We start from the raw sequence: 20558 nt of genomic DNA, 5'->3' as shown, positions 1-20558 counted from the left end.
TAAGGAGGAGGGCCCATTCATATATGAATAACTGTTTAAAAAGTAAGAAATAAACAAAAGAAATAAACAGTTTTCACAGTGAAGGGATGTTAACAATAAAATTCTATTGCTAAGAAAAAAATTGTCCTGCTTGAAAGTCAGAAAAGGGCAGTGAACAGTTTGATCTTCATATATTTAGAGCGCTATAGCTGTGGAAAAACGATCTGTACAATATTTGTTAAAATAGTGGGCATAATGGGCTCTAAACTTCAGAAAGAAGTTCTTGAAGTTATGTGAAAGAAGTTCTTAAAGTTAGTTCTTAAACTTATATCACTGCGAAGTCCTGATCACAAAGGCAAAATTCAGCATCCTGCCTCTGACAATGACCAGTCAGATCTTTAAGGAAAGAACAGAGGCAGAAGGTAACCATGGAGTGATATTCCTGTTTGTATGCTTTCCTAGTATTTGGCAGTTTGCTGCTTGGATAAATTCTGAGCTACCAGCTGGCTCTATCGGGATTATTGTACCCACTAGTCTTTGGTGGACTTTTCTTTCATGAATTTGTTTCTTTTGCTACATTACATGTTGGTCTGCCCTTAGTAGGGCAGTTAATAATTAACATGGTATATTTTGATTTGCAAACTTCACATGGATTTTCTAAGTCAAATATGTGTGTTTTGTCAGACTGTATGTGCTGCTTGGTTTAGAAAAAAGGTGGAAGTGATCTATAATGGATACTTAATTCCAGTGAATCCCAAAATGGAGTTTCATGTTATCCAAAAGTATGCACTATGATTTGTTTATTTACCACTGACCTTCCCAGACAGCACCACAGAGGTTCACTGCAGAGGATGCTGAGGCAAAAGGAAGAGGAAATAATTTCATTATGAATTTACAGAGGTATAGGAGAAGGAAATGTATACTCATCCTGCTTCATGCTAATATCCCAGTGCAAAGACAATTGCAGCAGTGATAAGTATTGTTCAGATTGCATTTCTTTCTCTCTTTCTTCAAGGAGTAAAAAAAAGCCCCAAACTTGACATACAAATTAAAGAATGTAACAGAACTGCTAGACTTCACAGCTAGTCTGATTTGTGCTGGCTTTGTTTTATAGGGGAAAAGAGAAAAAATAATGAACCCTATTCTCTGGAGGATTCAAAAAAACCAAGGGTTGTAGGAGACATTCCTATTGAGTTAATCAATGAAGTAATGTCAACAATTACAGATCCTGCAGCAATGCTCGGGCCGGAGGTGAGAAATTTATAGACCTGGTCTGTTTGCAAATGCCTTGTTTTCAAAAAATGTTTCACGTGGATAGAGTATGATAAGCTAAGAGTCCATAAAACTTACCATGCTGTCAGTAAGCAAAATAGAGACTTTCAAAGAGTATGATTAGGTGAGCAAAAATTATTGATGAAATACATCATTAACATGAAGAATTGGTTGTACATTTTTTTAATGCATTGTGTACTGTTTGCAAAGATACTTGGAAATAGTGACAGTAAAAATGTAGATCCCAGGTTATTTTGCAAGGTACTTTTGTTACAGAACTGTTCCAGAGTATGATCTTTTATTGTTAATCACAGATGTAGCTCATAAGACATGGTAAATGGTGTTCAGATATTGCAGCAGAACGAAAGATCCAAAGTTAAAACTTCTGTCTAATGCAGAATGGCTGATATAAAGAGCTATTTGCTCTGTCTTCCACAGTTGCTCTTTTTTTCTGCTGGAAGAGAAAAACAAACAGAATTGCAGAATTGTGCCATGTACAGAATTGCACTATTTTTTTTTTTTTTTTTGGCTGGCTTTTCCTCCTTCTGTTCCCTTTGCCAGGGTATGTTTTGCCAGCAGCTCTTGTTTGCCAAGGTTTAGCTAGAGACTGCTGAAGAACTGGAACCACCTACGTTTCTTACTCAAACTATATACTGTTACTGATGGCTCTGCATATTACAAATGCTGTGCCAGTCTGACTGTTGGGGCTGGCAGTGGCTAGAAACCCAGCAGCCAAACTTTGCTCTAAAAAGTAAACAGTATGTGCATGCAGAGATGTTTTGGCATTGTGAAATGATTGTTAAAAGAAAAGTTAAATAAATTGTCTGCGTTAATTTCATCTCCATTCAAATGTAGGGGTGCAATTGCTAGAATCAGTAGGAATTAAAATGTTCTTTTTAGCCTCTTACAATAGTGGCATAGATAGTGGAAAGCATTACTAAGATGAAAAAATATGACTTTGCCTGCACTGCCATTAAAATACGTGATTTGCAATATGTGTAGGCAAATGCACTACTTTTGTCCAAGCTGACTAGGCTAAAGAAAATGTGAAGACTTCGTGGCATAGGTTTCAACTGGATGAGTGCTGTCCCCCAAGAGATTTTGGAACTTGTTGAGTCATAACCGTCACTGTTGTTACCTAATCTTTACTGAAATAAGTTTGGATAAACCTTTGTACACCATAGCGTAGACTTATATCCAGCTTATTTGTGTCACTTCTGCTAAAAAATGGTAATAATTGGCAGCTCTATTTTTGTAAAAAGCTTGGAGAAAAGTGGGGGGTTTTTTTGTTTGTTCCTTAAGGCTGTTCTGTCAGAGGATGTGAAATCTCAAAAATGTGATTTTGTTCCCCTTTTGTACGGTTCAGACCAACTTCCTCTCAGCGCACTCGGCCCGGGACGAGGCGGCGAGGCTGGAGGAGCGCAGGGGAGTGATTGAATTCCACGTGGTTGGCAACTCCCTGAACCAGAAGCCCAACAAGAAGATCATGATGTGGCTGGTTGGTTTGCAGAACGTCTTCTCCCATCAACTGCCTCGAATGCCAAAGGAGTACATCACACGCTTGGTCTTTGATCCGTGAGTACCACTGATTAGCAGGCAGTGGTGCAGGAAGGGTCCAGACAGGGTTGCATGGAGGGCAGCTCTGCCTGTGCTACCCTTTTCCCATCTTTTAAAGCCCCTGCAGCTCCTGGTCAGTCTAATTGGATTGTACCCAAATACCATCACAGCGGCTGTATTAATGACAAGTGGCTTCTTGTTGTTGGAAGTGAGTCTGGAGGGAAGGCTCTGTTCTATTTTATACATTTGAATGCTAAAACTGAAAGTCAGAAAGTGGTTCTAGAATCATACAATTGTCTTAGTTGGAAAAGACCTTTAAGGTCATTGAGTCCAACTGTTAACCTAACACTACAAAGTCCACCTCTAAACATGTCCCTAAGGATCTCATCTATGTGTCTTTTAAACAGCTTCAGGGATGGTGACTCCACCACTTCTCGAGGCAACCTATTCCAATGCCTGACAACCGTTTTGGTGAAGATGTTTTTTCTAATATCCAATCTAAACCACCCCTCGTGCAATTTGAGGCCAACATTATGTTGCTTATTAGTGGTTTTCAGGCCCACACTAACTTGCAGGCTACTCCATCTTCTGTGAAGATCATGAACTAAACGACAGCAGAGACTGAAGATTTTCAGTGAGAAGAACTTGCGGGATTTATGAAGAACAGCAGCATTTAAGTCAGCATGGGAGAAAGCTTTGGTTAACTCCCCACTCAAGCACATTGCTTTTCTCTTTATCAGTGTATGTTTTCTGTTTTGCTTTATGTGTGACTCTACACCACAGACACTTGAAAAGAGACACGGTGGCTGTAGCAGCAGCCACAGATTGCACATGATCCTCCACCCACCCTCGTGTCCTGATTGAATTGTGCTTTAGCTGCTTCAGCCAACTACCCAGCGCAGTTTCTGGAAGAGCCTTTCTTCACCACTGGTGATATCAGTCTCTGTGCCTGGTATTGTAGCTGCAGTGGTTATGAAAACATGTCAGGAACCACTTCCTCTGCTTTTAGGCTCACTAGCATTCCCTCAGCAACATTCTCCTGGTGCCAGGAAACACTGCTGCTGCTGGGTCTGAAGCACAAACAGCCCAATGCTGGGGACTGTTGGACAGGACTTTGGTCTCCAGGCACAGGAGACTGATCTTGGGGCCTTTTATTTTTTTCAGAGTGGAACAGAACTTTTCTTGTGAAGGTCAGTACCAGTCTAGACTCTTTTACCTCTCCTGTGTGGGGGTAAGCACCACTCTGGTGGAAAAGAGAGGCAGCACCAGTATCTTGTCTGAGTTTAGAAGCCTTAGCAGCACTGTGATATCAAGCAGAGGCTACTGGCTGACGAAGACAGGTTCTCTCATAACTGAGCACCAAAGCAAAATTTTGAAGTATGGATGTTGAGCCATGGCCTCCTCTCATATTTCTCTGTGTTCTCCCTTATTAGGAAAGTCTCTTCTAGTAGGCTGAGAGGATTGTGGTAAAGTGCTCTTCAGCATAAATAACTGTCTGGAGAGCAGTCTGTGCTTGAGAATGAGGTATGGATATTGCCACAGCAAGAAAATGCCCTCCTTTATGTGCTCGTGCCAAACAGTTGACCCAAAGAAAGTGAAGCACATTACCTGGACAGCTCAGAGAACCCCAGCATCTGCCATGAATCTATAGGGACACACACTGGGGACCTCTGCTGACTAGTGGCTACACATAAACCTACGTCAAGTGGAAGATAACTGGAATCCATATGATACCATATATTGAATAATCTAGAGAACAGGTGCAGTATAAATCTTTTCAGACCTTGAGGATGACACTAACATTCTTAATCCTTGACATGGGAGTTCAGATTGCACCTCGTTATATCTTTCCTGGCAGTCAATGTAAATACAACAGAAATAGATATTCATTCTGGTCTTGTTTCCACTAAATATGAAATATCATTTCATGCTTCATCAGCTGCATTTGAAATTGATAGCTGAGCTATAGAGCGTGCATGCAATGAAACAAAAATCCCTTAGGAAGCCTTACTGTCCTGTAACTCCATTAATTTCTAATTTAGTCATGGTAAAATCATCACGAGAACTGCGCAATGGCATAACTGTTAGCAAGAGAGTCAATGAAAGCAATACAACTCTTATTTATTGGGCATTACCTTAGTACTAGGAGTACTTGGCAAGACCAGGACCATGCTGCGTGCATGATGAATTTTATGGCAAATTCAAAGCATGATGTTAAAATAGCAACTCTTCTGTAGATACCAGCAGCTAACTTAACAGAGGCATATACAATTGCATTAGCATCATGGAAAGAAGTGAATCAAGTTTCTGAAAAAAGGAACGTAATGGCACTTTATGTACTATGCACATGAATTAAAGTGACATTTTTGTCTACTCAGGAAACACAAGACCCTTGCATTAATAAAAGATGGTCGTGTTATCGGTGGTATCTGTTTCCGGATGTTCCCCTCCCAAGGATTTACGGAGATTGTTTTCTGTGCTGTGACTTCCAATGAGCAAGTCAAGGTAAAAATAATTCTCTACTAGAGTTTATTAAATGTATTTGATTCCCATTCACTACTGCATATGCTTCTAATTTTGTTAGTCACATTGAATATGTTGCTGAGTTGTGAAACAGAAATAGAATTTGAAAGATACAATCATTCTGAATATAATACACTAAACAAATGTGCAGATTTAGAATCATCAGCATAATAATAGGATTATTTGTACTTAATTAAATAAATACATTTTCCTCAACAATACTGGCCAGTGGTCTCGCATTCTTGGATTATTTATTCCTCTGTCATCAGCAATTGCCACTCCTTGTAGTGTAAGACCTTATGGTTGACTGAAATAAGTATTGCTAACGTGTGACAGTAATTTGTATTCGATCACTTTGTGGTGTTACATGACTTCAAACGAAATGCAATGCATCAAAAAATTAAGTTTAGTCTTACGTCTTAAAGTAAGCACCTAGTCTGTTCCATACACTGTTCTTTGAGTTAATTTCACAAAATGTTCTCTTAGTGTTGAGAATTAGCAACTGTGTTGAAAGGATATAGAGCACTATGAATACAGGAGATTCCTCCTTGCTTTCCTTGGGACTAAAAGTATTTCTGACAATCTGATTCAGGATTTTGCCTTTAGATGGTGCTATAGCTTTGTTTTTCAGTTGAAACTTTTATATGAGATGTGGGTTAATTCAGCATTTGTAGCAGTTGAACATGCAGAAATTGTGTGCCCTGTTTTGATGGGAAGAGCTCTGGGTGTGGAAAGGTAACACAGTGGGATTGAAAACCTGTGACAGCTGTTAATACTTGGGTTATATTTGATTTTATTGAACTCTGGTGTTAGAGAGGAGCGTTCCCCTGCACTTAGCAGTGGCCTGTCATAAAAGCATCCGAAGTGTTTTAGCAAATGCAAACAACAATGGAATATGCTTAAGTTATGTCTATTCTAAGCTTGACTAATTCATAAAAGGTGTTTTTATTCTAATAAAACAACCAACTGCAGTGCACAAGTTAGGCTGCCAAAGGTGTGTTGTGATTCTCTAGGAATAACCTTTCAGAATATAATAGAGAAAATAAATCTGAGCAAGTAGATAAATAAAGCATAAAAAATAGAGCAAATAAACCTCCTAGGTTGCATAGGCAAACATAGTTCACAATTTCTTGTTAACCTCTGGGCATCTTGCTGTATCAGTTGGCTATTTCTGAAAATTTGCCTTCCCACATTCCTGTCTGAGTAAGGTGACCCTTCCCAGAAGGTAACTGAGAAAAACTAAATGTTCACACATGGTTAAACTCCCTGTTCTTGGGAAAAATAAGTTCCTATTTTAATTCAATTTGAGGTTAGAGTAGGAAGTATGGGTACTGTTTTCCTTCGTATGTGATATTTAAAAGTTGTATTGTTTTTGAGATAGTTTGATCCTGTGTTACAAAATTATTTTAAATTTTACTGTATGTGGCTTAGTTTCCCTTCAGGATTGTCATACTTTGGCAAATGTTTGTGTGAATGAGTAAATCCTTTGAAGGTTATAAAAATAATAGGCAAGCGGAAAATATTTGAAGTAATTGTCATCGTAATTGCTGGAATTTCTTTGAGATGCAAAGTTGACTTTTTTTTTTTTTTTTCTCAGAGATTAGATGCTTTGGAATTATTGGTATGAATTGCGATGTTTCAGGTGTAAATAAAATGTCAGTCTCTCATAGGCTGTTGCTTTCACCCTGCTGATGAGAAGGGAAGTAAGGCTTGCTCATGTACTGCTACCTTGCATTTAAGGAAAACGTTTTTCATTAAAAATTTTGCTTCAGATGTTTTGACCTCTTCAAAGACTGAGAACTCAATTTTGCAATTAGAAAGTCTCTTAATTATCTTGAGCACTTCTCAGTTCTAAGAAATGCTGTACCACTTAATGTGTTATCATTTGTGAAACTGCTGCTTTGTATTTGATGCCATGCATGATGTGTCCCACTTTAACAGGTCAACATATGACTTTAAGAGCTTTGTCAAATTCAGGAGTACTGATTTTTACACATACGAGGTCTTGATTTTGAATATGAGGTCTGATTACCAGATACTCCAAACATGAGCTGGAAAGGAAAGGCTAATGCAGAAATTTTGTACCTAGATTGGTAGGATTTTAAAGAAAATGTGTCACTATGAAATTTTTTGTATGGAGCTTCAACAATAAACTAACTTGCTTTCATCTGGCTATTTCGAGGTTTGAGGCTATTAAATTGTGAATTCAACCAAAACTATATATTTTCTAATTTATTTTTCCGATTTATGTGCATAAGTAAAAATTTCCTCAGTTTTCAAGAACAGAGTACCTGAAAACATTCCATGTCCAGTTGTTAGCTGTGATGTCAAAACTGGAACGTATGCATGAACAACACATTATTATGGGCTTTCCTGTCTGTTTTACATTTCTTAACCTCACAGCAGAAAGAGAAGACTATAGCTTACTCAGAAATGTGAATAAATGGTACCTTTTGTTTACGTTGGGATTGAATAAAAATGGAAATTATTCTTTTGTGCAGTCAGAATGCATAGCCATTCATTTGATTGTGGACTCAATAATTTTCTGCTGCCTATTATGGCAGTAACTGTTTCACTATTCCCTTTTATGCCCTGTGATAAGTTCAGATTATAAATCCTTTGAGACAGAGGTTGTTGCTCCGACAGATACACAGAACCCAGTAAAACAGAGATCTTGTCTCAGAATGGGTTCCCCTAGAAGGAGTTATTTTGGTATCCCTATTGCTTTGCAATTTTTACATGATAAGGCTCATTATTATTACAATATATGTAGTTTTATAAATATGTCACCATTAATGGTTGATATCTAACTTAAAAGGAAAAAAAAATATGTGTGAACCTTGGTTTACAACTTTCAGGACAATGTACCTCTTTAGAGCCACACTTTACCTGTAGAGGCAGTCTGGGTTTTGGTCTCTTTTAGGTTAAAAGTGAACAAGACACTAGAAGCTGTGATATTTTGTGTTCCCTTTTGGGTCACAAAGATACCCTTATGAGGCTTGAGTACACCTCACTAAGTTAGTTATGAGAAAATCTTTAAAACGAGATGTAGAGGAAAGGCTGTATTTTGAAAAACAGCCTGTAATAACCCTTGGTTCATGGTTTTTAATATGCACAGTCCCCCAAGGCTTTGTAATGGCTTTTTCCTTGTATGTTTTACACAGGGTTATGGGACTCACCTAATGAACCATCTGAAGGAATACCACATCAAACACAACATTCTCAATTTTCTGACATATGCAGATGAATATGCTATTGGCTACTTCAAAAAACAAGTAAGTCAATGTAAGAAATCATTTGATATACATAGCTAACATCTAGGAATGATGAACTAAACAACTAGTCATGACAAAGTGTTGGATAAAATGCATAATGCAATTTCATCTGTATATTTTTTATCTACAAAATGTCCTTCGTGTTTATCTTGTATAGTGCATTTGACTATGGTGGAATCAGCTGAATATATGTGTATGGTATAGCCTGTAAATTGTAAAATCTAAACTCCAGTTGAGTATGACTTGGTTGCTTTTTCATTAATTTAATTCCCTCAATGATTCTGTAAAACGTCTAAAGAAGTACCAGACATACCTGTGTCAGACTAGAACTTATTTCACCTGTGCTCACAGCTCCTCCTGATTTGAAGCATGAGGTTCAAGTTCAGGAAAGACTGCAGTGTCTAATCTGTCAAATAAATTTGATAGATTAAACAAGTGTCAACTATCTGATCGGGTGATAGGGTGAAGATGAAATCAGACTGTTCTCAGATGTACAGCAATAGAACTCGAGGTAATGGACACAAGTTGGATTGTGGAAAATTTCAACTAGATAGAAGGACTTTTTCTTTCCTTCATCTCCTAAGGGTGGTGAGATACTGGAGAATGTTGCCCAAAGAGATTGTGGAACTTCTGTCACAGAATCACAGAATGTTAGGGATTGGAAGGGACCTCGAAAGATCATCTAGTCCAGTCCCCCTGCCGGAGCAGAAACACCTAGATGAGGTTACACAGGAAGGCATCCAGGCAGGTCTTGAATGCCTCCAGAGTAGGAGACTCCACAACCTCCCTGGGCAGCCTGTTCCAGTGCTCTGGCACCATCACTGAGAAGAAGTTTCTTCTCAAATTTAAGTGTAACCTTTTGTGTTCCAGTTTGTACCCATTACCCCTTGTCCTGTCATTGGTTGTCACCGAGAAGAGCCTGGCTTCATCCTCGTGACACTCACCTTTAAATATCTATGAACAGTGAGGTCACCCCTCAGTCTCCTCTTCTCCAAGCTAAAGAGACCCAGCTCCCTCAGCCTTTCCTCATATGGGAGATGCTCCACTCCCTTAATCATCTTTGTTGCCCTGCACTGGACTCTTTCCAGCAGTTCCCTGTCCTTCTTGAACTGAGGGGCCCAGAAATGGACACACACTGTCTTTGGCAGTCTTCAAGACTGGACATGGCCTTGGGCAACCAGATCTGATGAGAACCTGCTCTGAGCAGGGATGGGGCTAGATGACCACCTTAAGTCCCTTCCAACCTCAGCTGTTCTATAATTCTGTATATAAAACTGATACAATTCACTCTTCTCACATTCAGAAAGAATAAAAGCTGGGCTTGCAGTACTGCTATCAGATCTGTACAGATCCTTTTAATGTCTGAAGTGTCCCTACCCCAATTTGGAAGTGCTCAGTCTCCATGTAAGTCTGAAGCCTTTGATGTTAAATTGTCAAGCAGAAGTCCCTGTATGGTTCCTGATTTTTACTGAGATTTCATAGATACCACTGTAACAGAAGAATAAAAAGCAGCCAAAGTGAGAGTCCTACACTGGTTTTTATTGTCTTTGTTAATTCTTTTGTGGGTTTCTTTTTCAATTAGCTTTTGAACTGTATAAAGACTGTAGTATAACTTTGGAACTTTTAATAGGATTTGTTATCTTATTTTTTCACTTGAGATACAAAAGTAAAAAAAAAAACTTTTTTTTTTGGCTATAAAACTACTGTCATCTCATCTACTTCAACAGCAACATTCCTTGACTGAGGACTATAGGACTGGCATTCTTTAATATTAAAATAGCAAATTTTTTGAAAAATCCCAGAAATTTGTCCAAAGTAAAAATATTTTCCTCCATCTCTTTGTCTCCACTATCTCCCTTCTTTTCCTATACATATAAGCAATTAACTATTCTTGTATCAGGTGTGTCCCATGAGATGTTGGCAACACTATGAAACATGGTCTGTAACTCTTTGTCCATTGTATTGTCTGTATTTTAACATTATGATGAATTTGGTTCTAAGTTATCATAGTATTTCGGTTAAAAGAAATGTAAAAGGAAAATGGCATAATGACAACTTGTTTTCTTTTATTCTTCAGGGTTTCTCCAAAGATATTAAAGTACCAAAAGCAAAATATGTTGGCTACATCAAGGATTATGAGGGTGCCACATTAATGGGTTGTGAATTAAATCCAAGGATCCCCTACACGGAGTTTTCTGTTATCATTAAAAAGCAAAAAGAGGTAAAGGCTGAAATGAAACACTAAACATTATAATCTATTTGAACATTTAGAAACAATTCAGTAAGTGCCAGGCTGCTTAAAACATTGGAATGTATACTTTTATTAGAAAGCCAGAACTTTGCAGTTGAAACATTACATTCTATTTTACTAACTTTATGATAACAGAAGTGTTGAAAAGTACTGATATATGGAGGAGTATTTCATAGCTGATTTTTGTCATAGATGATAACAAAGCAAAATCTTGTGAGATTGATTTGTTCTGCAGCTTTGTCAATTTTTTTTTCTTCCCCCCATGAGAATAGTGTTCATTAGAGTGACTTTTGAATGCAGTGTTTGTACTGCATGTCCTGTATTTTACTGGAAAGAAAGAGGATTATTTTTTCTGCCACTGTTTTAATATACAAGTCAAGGATGGGCTGTCTTAAATTCCAGACTGTCCCTCTTTGGAGTTTACATAGGATGTTTCTTACTTATTCGTTCCATAATAATAGTCCATATAATAAGGCAGTTTATTAGCAAAATAACTAAGAAGTTTCCAGTTGATTTTATATACCTTCCTTGGTTTTCAAAGAAATACAAATGGCAAGGATAATTTATTCTTTCAAGGCTGGTCAAATTAATTAATTTTTATTTTGCTAAAATGCATCTTCACAAGACAATAATTTGCCCTCCAATAGTATTATTTGGCTCATGTCTGCAGAAAGAAAGAAAATATCTGAGTGCTATATATTTAGTTTACAAGGTTTCTTAATTTCACTCACTGGGAAAGTTTTCATGTGTCCATGTAACACACAGATCAGGCTTTTCATTCTCCCTGTTGCAAAGAAATTTAGAAATAGCCCTCTCAGTCTGCAGCTTTATGAAGCATGTTCACTTCTCTGATCAAATCAAAAGCAATGAAGATGATACCTAACTATAAGTAGAATTTTTAATGTTGACAGTATGGATTACATACTGATTTGTTTTGTTGCTGGTATTGGCCAGTAAGACTTTTCTAGTCCTGTCCTCTTAGAAGTGAAGCTTTTCATGTAATCTAAACTTTTATTTGATATATGCCTATGGCTGCTAAGACCGTGTCATCCAATGCTGGGTACTATTCACAGACCACCATTTGTGAGTTTGCATTGCCTGATTTGTAGCTCATTTACAGTCATTCTGAAAAATGTGAAAAATCCCTTTATGCAAAGACTTGTGACCTGCTGACTTGTGAGTAATCAGCGTTACTGATTGAACAGCTTGTTTTAATCAGGAAGAGGCACTAATTACTAAATTATAAGAAGGGTTTAAGGTGGATTTAACAATTAGTTTGGAAGTATTTTGACGTTATGCTGGAATCTGGCCATGGTGCTGTTGTATATGGTATTTCTCTTAACATTTGTAACCTCTGTTGAAAATCTGATTTTTTTATTTTCCTCTTATTTGAGAGAAAATACCATGTGTGAGGGAGTGAAGCTCCTTAAAAATAAAAATATGTCCTTCCTTATTATTTCCAAAGAAAACAGTCTCTCAAACTGTGCTGGTCTGAATGTCTGTGCTTTTGTTTACTCCCAGTTATGAAGTAAGCAATTTTGGAAGTGACATATTGAGGACACACAAAGCTTAGGTAGGCTTCTAAGTGTGTATCAAGAGCACCAAAGCACATCACTTAGAATTGAGGTAATGAGATTGCAAAGCAGAACAGAGTGTACCCCAGACCTGGAAAAGCATTTACTGGCATTTACAAACAGAGTAGAATTTCTGTTCCAAAGACTGGCATCATGATGACGTCCTCAAGAGAAAATCTTGAGTAAGAGTATGTCTGACTGATATCTAACCAACTCCTACAGTTACATGGAGACTTCGAGGTGAACAGGTATTTCTAAAATTTTGAAATGTGAACATATATGTGCATTGAAATACGTACCTTGAAATTTCCGACGAGCTTTGCTGAAGCAGTTTGCAAACACCAGTGGTTAGAATTAGAGCCAGTTGCTGAATCTGCTTCCAGGAAATTTCCTTTCCTACCTCTGCCACTACCTGCCCAGGAGCTGTGCAGCTCGTGATCAATACAGCAAACAATGACTCCTTTTCTTCCAGATTTGTGCCTAGACAGGTGGCTGAGAGGCTCAGTAGCCTCACCTGCAGCATCAGTGTTTGGCCAGGGACCTCACCCCTATTATCAGCTTCAGTGCATCTATAAGGACCGTAAGATTAGGAAGTGAGAGCGTTCCTGTTCATCACAGTTCTGCAATAATCCTTTGGGTTACTTTTGAGCAAACTAATTATTTTTTATTTTCTCTGCTGCTTTATTACAGATCATCAAAAAGCTCATAGAAAGGAAACAAGCTCAGATAAGGAAAGTTTATCCTGGCCTTTCTTGCTTCAAAGATGGAGTACGGCAGATTCCTATAGAAAGCATTCCTGGAATTAGTATGTAAAATAAATAAATAAATAAAATGAATAAATATAATAAAATAATAAATAAATAAATAAATAAGTTTATCTTTTAATGTAGAACAGAAGCAGAACAGCCCAGGAAAGGTCCAAGTCTAGAAATACTGATGTAGTCATTTATTTCTTCTTGATAAAAATGCAATTGTTTTGGTATGCTGATTTGATTTCTGTGAAGATTGTTGTGTTTCCATTACAACTGCTGTCTTTGAGACTTCCCCAAGGCATCCCAGGCTGTTCCTGTACGTGTGTGTAATTTTATTTATATATGATTCCTCTGATTTGTATCACAGTGTAGTCAGCAGTTTCCCTCTGGCACCACTGTTATGCGCTGCAGTCCTGTACAAAGATGAGTTCTGTGCTAAACAGGGACGTACAGGGCAAAACAGAGTTAGAACATTTAATTACCATCTTTGGGGGATTTTTTTCTACTGTGCTTTTCTGCAATTTATTCTCTGTCTCAGAGGAATCAAACTGGATAACTTTGACATCATTATTCTTTACAGAGGTTGTCGTAAAATATGTATTGAATTTTTGAGAAAATGTGTGTTTCGTGTAGGAATATTTTAGAAACTTTTCAGCAGTCTGGAGCTAGAGGCATGTAGGAAATTGGATGGGGCTGTAGGCTAGATGGTTGTGTTATTTGTTAGGAGTAGCTTTTATTAAAACGAACCCATTTTACTGCAGCAGTGCTGAAATGGCTCATCTTTTTAGAATTGCAATAACTCAGATAATGCTTTGACCTACTGTACTTCCCATGTAATCTCTCATGTTGTTGGTGTACAGGAGAGACTGGCTGGAAACCAAGCGGAAAAGAAAGAGGGTAAGTGCTGCACAAAGTAAAATGATTAAACAGTTTGGAGCTTCCTTTGAGTAAAGTCTTTAAACAATGTCATTTGATATTTCCTTCCTTCCATCGGAAAATAGATAAATAATCTGCAGGGCTGAGTTCTTAAGTGAGTTTGGCTTTGTTTTGTTTTGGGGGCAGGAAGTGGGTTTTCGTTTAAAACATTTATTTCTTCCACAAAATGCACAAAACTCTGGAGTTGCTTTTAGGCAAGATGCACATCATAAGAATGAAGATAAGGGATTCAAGCTAATATTTTTGTGTTCATATTTTCTTTCAAGTAAGGAGCCCAAGGATTCAGATCAACTTTACAGCACATTAAAAACCATCCTGCAGCAGGTGAAGGTGAGTGCTAGTTCTAGTTTACCTTCTGTAAAGATTTCAAAATATTTTCCAATATGGAGTTTCCATGTTAGATACCTTACTTTTTTCTTTACCAAAGAGCCATCAAAGCGCTTGGCCCTTCATGGAACCTGTGAAGAGAACAGAAGCTCCTGGATATTATGAAGTTATAAGGTTTCCCATGGGTAATGCCATTAACATTTTTTAAGTATAGAGTTTAAAAATCTTTATAGCTGGACACATAGCAGATAAATTGTGATCTGATTGTTTTATGTTCAAAGATACACATTTCTTGCAGCTGAATAGCTTGCAGCTCTGAAGTGCCAAGAGTATGATGCTGTCATTTGAAATTTATGACTGCTTTGTGACCTTTGTGAAGCATGTATAGCATATACATGCGAAATCTTAGGATGCCCTAGAGAGCTCTTAAACAGTGCAGTCAGCTAGAAACTTTCAGAACTGAGCTGGTTTATGTAAGTTGTACAAGTATGTTCTTGTGTGTGGTAACTGGTCATTGCAGATCCTACTAGTATGTTAAAAAAATCTCAAGACAAACTTTCAAAAACACCTGAGCTTTCAAATTGCTTTGAAAAACATATTTAAGCTTTCTAAATCACATAGAGAAAACCTTTTCAAAAGTACCAGGGTTTTCTAATTAAGTCTTAACAGTTTGTTCCAGTTTAAGTTTAGGAAAATGCTTCATCCAACTGATTGTAAGATAACTTTTATCTTTGTATGTTAGATCTGCCAAAGTTGTCCAAGGTGGTATGTTCATTTACTTATTTATTTTTATTTTTAAATAATGTAGCTATTGTTTATTCAGGATTACTTGCAAAGGGAAGTACACACTGCTAATAATGTTCTTCTTTGCTTTTGACTGCTGGGTCATATAATTTCAATGACGATTCAGTGCTATTCTAAACAGAAGCTTGTTTTGAGTTGTATTGCAGCGGATTTAAAACTGAGTCCTTCTACTTTTTAGTTGCTTATGCAATACTCACCTCTGTCTTTCTGATTATAGTTTCTGAACCTTTTAATGTTCTTTGCAAGCTACTGTCAGTCAGTTTCTTAGTGAATTAAAGTGTTTGTTCATATTGCTTTGCATAGGCTCCTAGCCTGTGTATACCAATTTGGCTTAAAGTTTTTTTATATTCAATTTTTCAATTCCAAATAGCACATATATGTACACTTCCTGTATCTCTGACACAAATGTGTTTTCTAGCAATGAAGACAAAGAATGTTGCATCCCTGCTATGGCAGTTTTCTCCATCTGCTTCTCTGAGCAGAGACTAGATTTAGATGGCCCTTTAATCTGAACAGTGGTTACAAAGAACTTCTGCCTGGGTTGGCAAGCCCAAAGTAGGAATGTTGTCTGCCCTTTCCTTGTTCAGGTGTTCAGATGGAGCCAAACTTTCACTGTAGTTAGAGGAGTGCAGTTTAACTGACCACCCAGGCAATGTTTGCTTTAGGGTGAGCTGAACAGCCTTCTCAGATGGATAATATAGTCTATAGACATGTAGTTTAAATGTAGCCACCTAAATTTCAGACTTATAGGGAGCTCAGTGAGCCTTTGCTTTTGCAAAATATTGTGCAACACTAGTGAATGGCAATTTATATATCATGGGAAGAGGTATTTGAGAACACCCATCTAACGTTTCTTAAATAATCCCCTCTTGTCAGTTTGATAGGGTTTTTCTCCATTTTACCAATGTCAAATCTCCCTTAAAAACAAAACAAACCCCAAAAAACAAACCAAACCAAAAATGCCCACAACCGTATTTTTAAATCTTAAGTTTTAAGGTTTGATTCCTTTGCATTGGAGGTCTTTGGTCTCTGCTTTCCTTGCAATACTTGTTGGCAGTAAGTCTGCTCTATTTCAGCTGTTTCTGTTATGGTTTCACAAAGGTAATGCTGAAGCCTGGCTCAAGCAATGCTAAAAAAAAGTAGTTGTTAGAGCATCTGAGGTGAGAAAAGCCAAGGCATCTAGCACACCTCCCACTACTTCTATTCCTGTACTCACTCCTAGAACACTTGTAATGTAGATATAATTTTTAAATGCCTGATAAAAATTACTGGGAAAGCAACCATGTGAACAACACTGAGATTATTTATGTATTTTATGGGTTATTTATGTATGTATTTTATGGATGATTTGTTTTAGTATAAAGGAAAACATTTCTTAAAGAATGTTCTGTAAGTAAAGGTTTTGTATGATGTGTTGAAAGCAGGAGAGATCTGTTCTCACAGGACGGTTAAAAAGGGATACATAAGTGAGGAAAAAATTTAATCTTTTTTCAAAGCTGCAAGTACTGCGTGTAGTATAGACAGATGTCTCTTCTCTGCTGTGCTTGTAGCAAAGTGAGGATTTTAGCTTAACACACATGTTTTGTGATGTTTGAATTGTTTGCTTATATACTCCTAAGGACGCCTCCAGCAGAGCTGCCAACAGCTTTGCCTCACTGAGGAGTTAGGGAGGGTTAGGGACACCTAATACCCGGTGAAAACTCAGAGGAGTATGACAACACGAAAGAATGGTGCCTTAATCTTTTAAAGAAGAAGAAATAAACTCTACACAAAATGATTCTTACGGTGAAATATTGCTTAGTTCCAGGGCTCAGTTGGTGTTGAAGATAAAAAAGGGACCAAGCCTTAGATGAAGGCGATTAGGAATTCCCAATCCTAGCTTTGCCAGTTCATGTTAAATGGCAAATCAGTCTAAAGGAATATTGCATACAAAATGTATTTGAATCAAACGCTGTTAATCTATTTTTCTCCTGTACAGATCTCAAAACAATGAGTGAGCGACTCAAGAATAGGTACTACGTGTCTAAGAAATTATTCATGGCAGACTTGCAGCGAGTGTTTACAAATTGCAGAGAGTACAACCCCCCCGAGAGTGAATACTACAAATGTGCCAATATACTGGAGAAATTCTTCTACACAAAAATTAAAGAAGCTGGATTAATTGATAAGTGACACTGTTTTTTTACAACCAATCAGTGTGCCTACTTTATGGGCAGGGGAAGCCATTATATATCTGAGTTTTGGGACTTTAAGATTTCAAGAAACTTCTGTTTAATACTTAGCACTTTTAAAAACCCTTTTAGTTTTGCAAACATGTATTATACTGAAATTACAAAAATTATTTTATTAAAATGCTTTATAATGTATTTAATTACAGAAAATTTCTTTTGTGTGCCCATTACCGTATGTTCTTAATAGGTTTATCAGCCTCAGAAACCCCACAAAGGATGTGGGAAATTGCACATGTTTGAGAATATGAAGAAAATTCTCAGACAACAAATGTTATAGCTTACCTAATGCAGTACCTGTTTGATAAAGTTTTATTATTTTTTTTCCAGTGAAAAAACAGTAAGGGAAAACAACAGTTGGGAGGGTCTGAAATATTTGTTTCTTTGTAGAGTCTTTTTATAAGATATTATTTTTTAAAAGAAACACTCAGCTGGTTGAGAAGCTGTGAAAGAAGAGCAGCCAGTTCTGAAAAGGGATTGCCTGTAATCTTTGATAGATGCAAGTTTTTCTAGTCATTTTAGGTTTTGATAAACATTTTACCTGCAAATTGTAATCTCATAACCACTATTTAAAAAAAAAATAAAATCTGGCTAGCTGTGTAATGTCATAGTGACTTGGCTTATGCAGGACATAAGTACCCGAAATAACTTCAGAGAATCTGATTCATATCTACTAGACAATTTCAGTTGGCTTAGTAGAGTTAAGGTTTTGATGCACTTCATTGTCTATCCTATTTACTATTCTTCACTGATAAATTCTTTAGATTATTCATCAGAGATAAAACTATTAGACACAGAAAAGACAACATATGACAGCTTCTATAGCTTATATACTTGGCGCTGTGGTAAACTGGATTTTCTACTAAGCTTTATTGTAAATGCATATTAACTGTGATTATTTAGACCCAGGAACATATTAACATTTTACAACTTGTTAGTATATCTTCAAATTGACCACTTATATATATGTCATATATATATTTTGCTGCTTACACTACATTTAAGAGGTACACTTAACTTCCTAATGGAGATCAGTACAAGCCAAAAAGTTGTCACTTGGCATTTTCTAATTAGAGTTTGTAACTTTAAATTATAATTGCTTTTGTGAAAAACAGATTTAACTTTTGTTCTTGGTGTTTTATATTTACAGATGTTACACTGGTAAAATTCAGTAGTTCTAAGACTGAAAAACCCCCAATCCTGTCGTGTGTCAAAGAATATATTCCTGCAAAATGTCTGTGAATGTTAAGTCACAAGTTGATTCAGCAAGTAGATATCAGGAGCTACTTGGAAGTATTAATAGTAAATGTGGTACACAAGGTATTCAGAATGTTAACACTAGACTTGCCATAGTGTTTTGTATTAGATTAGTCTGACCTACATTTAGATCTATAACAAAGGTACAGTGAGTATTTTTTTTTTAAATAGCCAGTACTGGATGCTATAATCCTGTTTTGTAGATTGGGCCTACAGATGCACCTGTTGAGATTGGTATCCTGTGAAATTTTATTATTTTCAAAGTAGATTTTCTTATTGTCTTTCAATCAGATTGTCTCTTCTATATTGAAACATTTGTTTTCTAATTTAAGAATTAATATTTTCATAGATACTGTGCAATAAAGTTACAGTAGGATATGTCGTTTTGCAAATGCTTTAACAGCTGATGAACTTTACATTTGTAAAATTAATATATTGTACTGGTACAGAATAGTTTTAAATTATATATGTACAAAACTCTACTTATTTTGGTCTCTGTTTTCATTAATTAGTTCTTGCACTACAAGTATGCCTGCTGAAGCAATTTCACAACTGAACACAGTGAATCTACAAAAGTACAGTCAGTGCAGCTTCCTAGTACACTAGAAAATTTGCAGAAAAGCCTCTGAGTTGACTGGGAGGATGGTGTGCTGAACTGAGCATTCACTATGTGTCGAGGTTTTGATTGTGGGGTGATAATAAAACTGTAGCAGATGTGTTATTAACCCCCTTTCCCCCTGCTTCCCCCTTCCCACTGAGGACAGGCAACTGGGAGGGAAAGGACAGAGAGAAGAGAGTTGGGAAAATTAAGAATGTTTTACTAATGCTATTAATAAGAATAGAGAAAATAATACAAAATATACAAAACCAATCTTGAAAGTCCCAGCAACTGCAGAGCCAGCACCCAAAGACTCTGCAGCTAACCAGAGCTGCATTCAGTCTGTCACTAGGCCTCCATTCGCAGGGAGGACTAGCAAGGTCCTCTCCTAATGTCAGCCATAAGGTAAAAGGGACAAGATCCTCGTGATCTCCCACTTTTATATGAAGTATTCACGTGAATGGGATGTTATACTCTGTTGGTCAGTTTCTAGTCACCTATTTCTCCTTGTCCCTCTCCTGAGATGTATAGCCATGCTTATTGATAACCTCACATTCCATTGCTATGTTTACCAAAACATGTATCTGGTTTTCCAGGAAAGTGCAGCTAATATGAAAGCTTTAGCTGACAGGCAAATTCACTAAAAGAGAAACTTGTTTTTAACAAAACCAGGACACTATGGAAAGCTGTGACCATTCCAAGTAGCATTCCCAGCTCCATACTACTGGAGCTACAGTGCTAGTACTGCCATCCTCTCTACATCTCAAAACAATTCTGTGACCTGTTCACAAGTTTTGGTTCTTCCCCTCAAAGCATGCTCATGCTGTTTTCTCATTTTTGTCTACTAGAGCCCTTTATTCACAAGACACAATATACACAGGAGCAAGCTACTGTCCACTTCGAGCTTGTGCTTACCTACTCTTACCATGAGGTCACTCAAATGGTACAGTCATTTTGCATACCGTAAACAAACCCTGTACCTGTCTACTACCTGACAGACAATTGAAGAGTACAAAGATATTTGCTTTTATTTTTTTTTCCCCATCCACTAGGACTTAGTCCTGCACCACACCTTGTGAAAGTGTACTGTTCAGAGGGTAGCAAACAGCAGTCAAGAGGTTGAGCTGTTTTCCTAGACACACTTCTAGAATATCAATTGAGAGTAGGTCAGCTAGATTCAAGATTCCTTCCTGCAGTTGAGATGGAACAGCAGCAATTCTTCCAG

General features: G+C 37.2%; 1 protein-coding gene across 2 annotated transcripts in view; it reads left to right on the top strand.

Annotated features, from left to right (window-relative positions):
* Positions 1–19217, top strand: part of KAT2B (lysine acetyltransferase 2B) — a 43472-nt gene extending 24255 nt beyond the window's left edge. The window contains exons 9-18 of one of the 2 annotated variants that reach the window (XM_080338599.1): positions 1094–1230; positions 2618–2826; positions 5187–5313; positions 8496–8606; positions 10684–10827; positions 13122–13236; positions 14044–14080; positions 14386–14449; positions 14547–14631; positions 17229–19217. In XM_080338599.1, coding sequence (XP_080194725.1) covers positions 1094–1230; positions 2618–2826; positions 5187–5313; positions 8496–8606; positions 10684–10827; positions 13122–13236; positions 14044–14080; positions 14386–14449; positions 14547–14631; positions 17229–17422 — 1223 coding nt within the window. In that variant the 3' untranslated portion in view covers positions 17423–19217. The remainder of the gene's footprint in view (positions 1–1093; positions 1231–2617; positions 2827–5186; positions 5314–8495; positions 8607–10683; positions 10828–13121; positions 13237–14043; positions 14081–14385; positions 14450–14546; positions 14632–17228) is intronic. The other variant, XM_080338600.1, reaches the window with a different exon arrangement.
* The last annotated feature ends 1341 nt before the right edge of the window (positions 19218–20558 follow it).

The sequence above is a fragment of the Nesoenas mayeri genome (genome assembly GCF_963082525.1).
Source record: "Nesoenas mayeri genome assembly, chromosome: 2".
Classification (NCBI taxonomy): domain Eukaryota; kingdom Metazoa; phylum Chordata; class Aves; order Columbiformes; family Columbidae; genus Nesoenas; species Nesoenas mayeri.
Note: the sequence above shows the minus strand (reverse complement) of the source record. Positions and strands in the feature narration are given on the sequence as shown.